The sequence below is a fragment of the Phyllostomus hastatus genome, unplaced genomic scaffold, assembly GCF_019186645.2.
Source record: "Phyllostomus hastatus isolate PE091 unplaced genomic scaffold, TTU_PhHast_1.1 phas_contig_90, whole genome shotgun sequence".
Classification (NCBI taxonomy): domain Eukaryota; kingdom Metazoa; phylum Chordata; class Mammalia; order Chiroptera; family Phyllostomidae; genus Phyllostomus; species Phyllostomus hastatus.
In genome coordinates, this window is record NW_025333984.1 from 7,718,546 (window position 1) to 7,721,088 (window position 2,543).

At 38.9% G+C, this 2,543-nt stretch overlaps 1 protein-coding gene across 1 annotated transcript; it reads left to right on the plus strand.

Annotated features, from left to right (window-relative positions):
- The first annotated feature begins 1,608 nt into the window (after positions 1-1,608).
- LOC123827803 (microtubule-associated protein RP/EB family member 1-like) lies at positions 1,609-2,283 on the plus strand. The gene has a single exon (XM_045852274.1). It carries the CDS (start codon positions 1,609-1,611, stop codon positions 2,224-2,226), a length of 618 nt encoding a protein of 205 aa, XP_045708230.1. The 3' UTR covers positions 2,227-2,283.
- Positions 2,284-2,543: the final 260 nt, after the last annotated feature.

Consider the following 2,543-nt stretch of genomic DNA (forward strand, 5'->3'; position numbering starts at 1 on the left):
CATAGAGTTTTTTGTTTGTTTGTTTCATGTTTTGTTTGTCTTTTTTTTTTTTTACCTCTGCCTCAATTGTCTTAGATGGGGACCTCTATTAGGAAGAGAGCTGTTTCCAGGAATAACTTTTCATGTTGGACTTGTCTGCATGGAATGGCAAACATTTGTTTAGTAAATATTTGCTCTTTCCATCTTCCTGTGAATTGTCTTCCTCCCCCTTTGAATCCCCAAACCCCTAACCCTTTCTCCTTGGCTCAAGATGGCACATAAACCTCAAACTCAGAGCCTCATATCTTTGGGTTTGCCATATGTGCATAATTAAATTTGGCTTTCTGTTAATCCATTTTATGTCAATCTAATTATTATACCAGAGAAAGAATCTAACTAGGAAGAGGGAAAGGTTTTTCCCCTTTACACAAGGAATTATTTTGTAGAAGGTAGAGAGGAAGAAAATGGCTTGGAATTAATTTTTTTGAAACTTCTAAAACAGCTTTTTCATCAAGATTCAATAAAACAATGTTTATCTCTACCATTGATCAGTTGCCTTTTGCACAACTCCAACAGGGGACCTGGCCCACAACCCAGGCACGTGCCTTGGCTGGGAATCAAATCAATAACCTTTTGGTTTGTGGGATGGCACCCAATCCACTGAGCCACATCAGCCCAGGCTATCTCTATCTCTTTTAAATTAATTATACCTGATATTTTTCCTCCCCAGACTGATATTCAAGGACCTAAGAATAATGTCTCTAACAGTTCCTTTGGTTATTGAGAAGAAGTGGTTCATTTCAACAGGTATGGGTTTCTGAACTTGATTTTTTCGGGGAGCAATAGATGATGGGTGTTCCACTGACATACCAACTTCAAGACTCTAAATTTCTTTGAATTATATAATTTTAAACCCAAGAGATTCGATTTATGTATGTTGGGACTGGGAAACCTTTCTTTCTTTAACACTTCCTTCCTCCCTTCCTTCCTTTTACTTTTGCAACCAGGTAAAGAGTATTAATTCAAGGATTCCTTAATTCACAGGACCTTATCAATCACTAACCTGTGTAAAGCCCCTCTCCTGTTTGTACATTTAATTCATTAATTCACTAATTCATTCCTTTTCATCTTAATTTTCCACTTAACTTCCTCATCAGTTATAAATAGCCATTATAATATGTTTAATATTATATTTAGTTTAAAAGTATGCTTTGAAAATGTGTGTCATTATATTCAGTGCATATATTTTTAGTTTATATAAATTGCATTAATTTTAAATAAATTATTGGTAATGATGACATAATGTTTTTCCTGTGCTAGACACTATGCTAAGCATCTTTATCTGAACTAACTCATTTAATCATCACAATATCATTATCCTCTAGGTACTATTATCCCCATAAACAGAGGAGAAAACTAAGGCATAGAGATTTTAAGTAACTTGGCCAAGGTCACACACACAGAAAGTAGAAGAGCTGGAATAAAAACCTATACTTCTGGGGTTTTGAAAGAGATGAAGACAGAACCAGAGCCGGGCACAGGCAGTGGACGGGGTTCTGCCGAGAGCTGAAGACGGCAGTGAATGTATATTCAACATCAGTCACCAGCAATAACCTCAGTCGACATGACATGCTGGCCTGTATCAATGAGTCACTGCAGTTGAATATGACAAAGATCAAACAGTTGTGCTCAGGGGCTGCATATTGTCAGTTTATGGACATGCTGTTCCCTGGCTCCATTGCCTTGAAGAAAGTGAAATTCCAAGCTAAGCTAGAACATGAATACATCCAGAACTTCAAAATGCTGCAAGCAGGTTTTAAGAGAATGGGTGTTGACAAAATAATTCCTGTGGACAAATTAGTAAAAGGAAAGTTTCAGGACAATTTTGAATTCATTCAGTGGTTCAAGAAGTTTTTTGATGCAAACTATGATGGAAAAGACTATGACCCTGTAGCTGCCAGACAAGGTCAAGAAACCTCAGTGGCCCCCTCCCTTGTTGCTCCAGCTCTGAACAAACTGAAGAAACCTCTCAGCTCTAGCAGTGCAGCTCCACAGAGACCCATTGCAACACACAGAACTACTGCAACCCCTAAGGCTGGTCCGGGTGTGGTGCAAAAGAATACTAGTGTGGGCAACAGAGATGATGAAGCAGCTGAACTCATGCAGCAGGTCAACGTATTGAAACTCACCGTGGAAGACTTGCAGAAAGAAAGAGATTTCTACTTTGGAAAGCTAAGGAACATCTAATTGATTTGCCAGGAGAATGAGGGGGAAAACAACCCTGTGTTGCAGAGCATTGTGGACATTCTCCACGCCACAGGTGAAGGCTTTGTGATACCAGATGAAGGGGGACCACAGGAGGAACAAGAAGAGTATTAACAGCCTGGACCAGCAGAGCAGCATCTGAATTCTTCACTCCAAATCATGTGCTTAACTGTAAAATACTCCCTCCCATTATTTTTAGAGGGCTTACTGGTTTCTTTTTCATAAGCAAAAGGTACCTCTTCTTAAAGTGCATTTTGCAGAAGTTTTACTCCTCTACCAATAAGTTTGAGTTAGGAGCA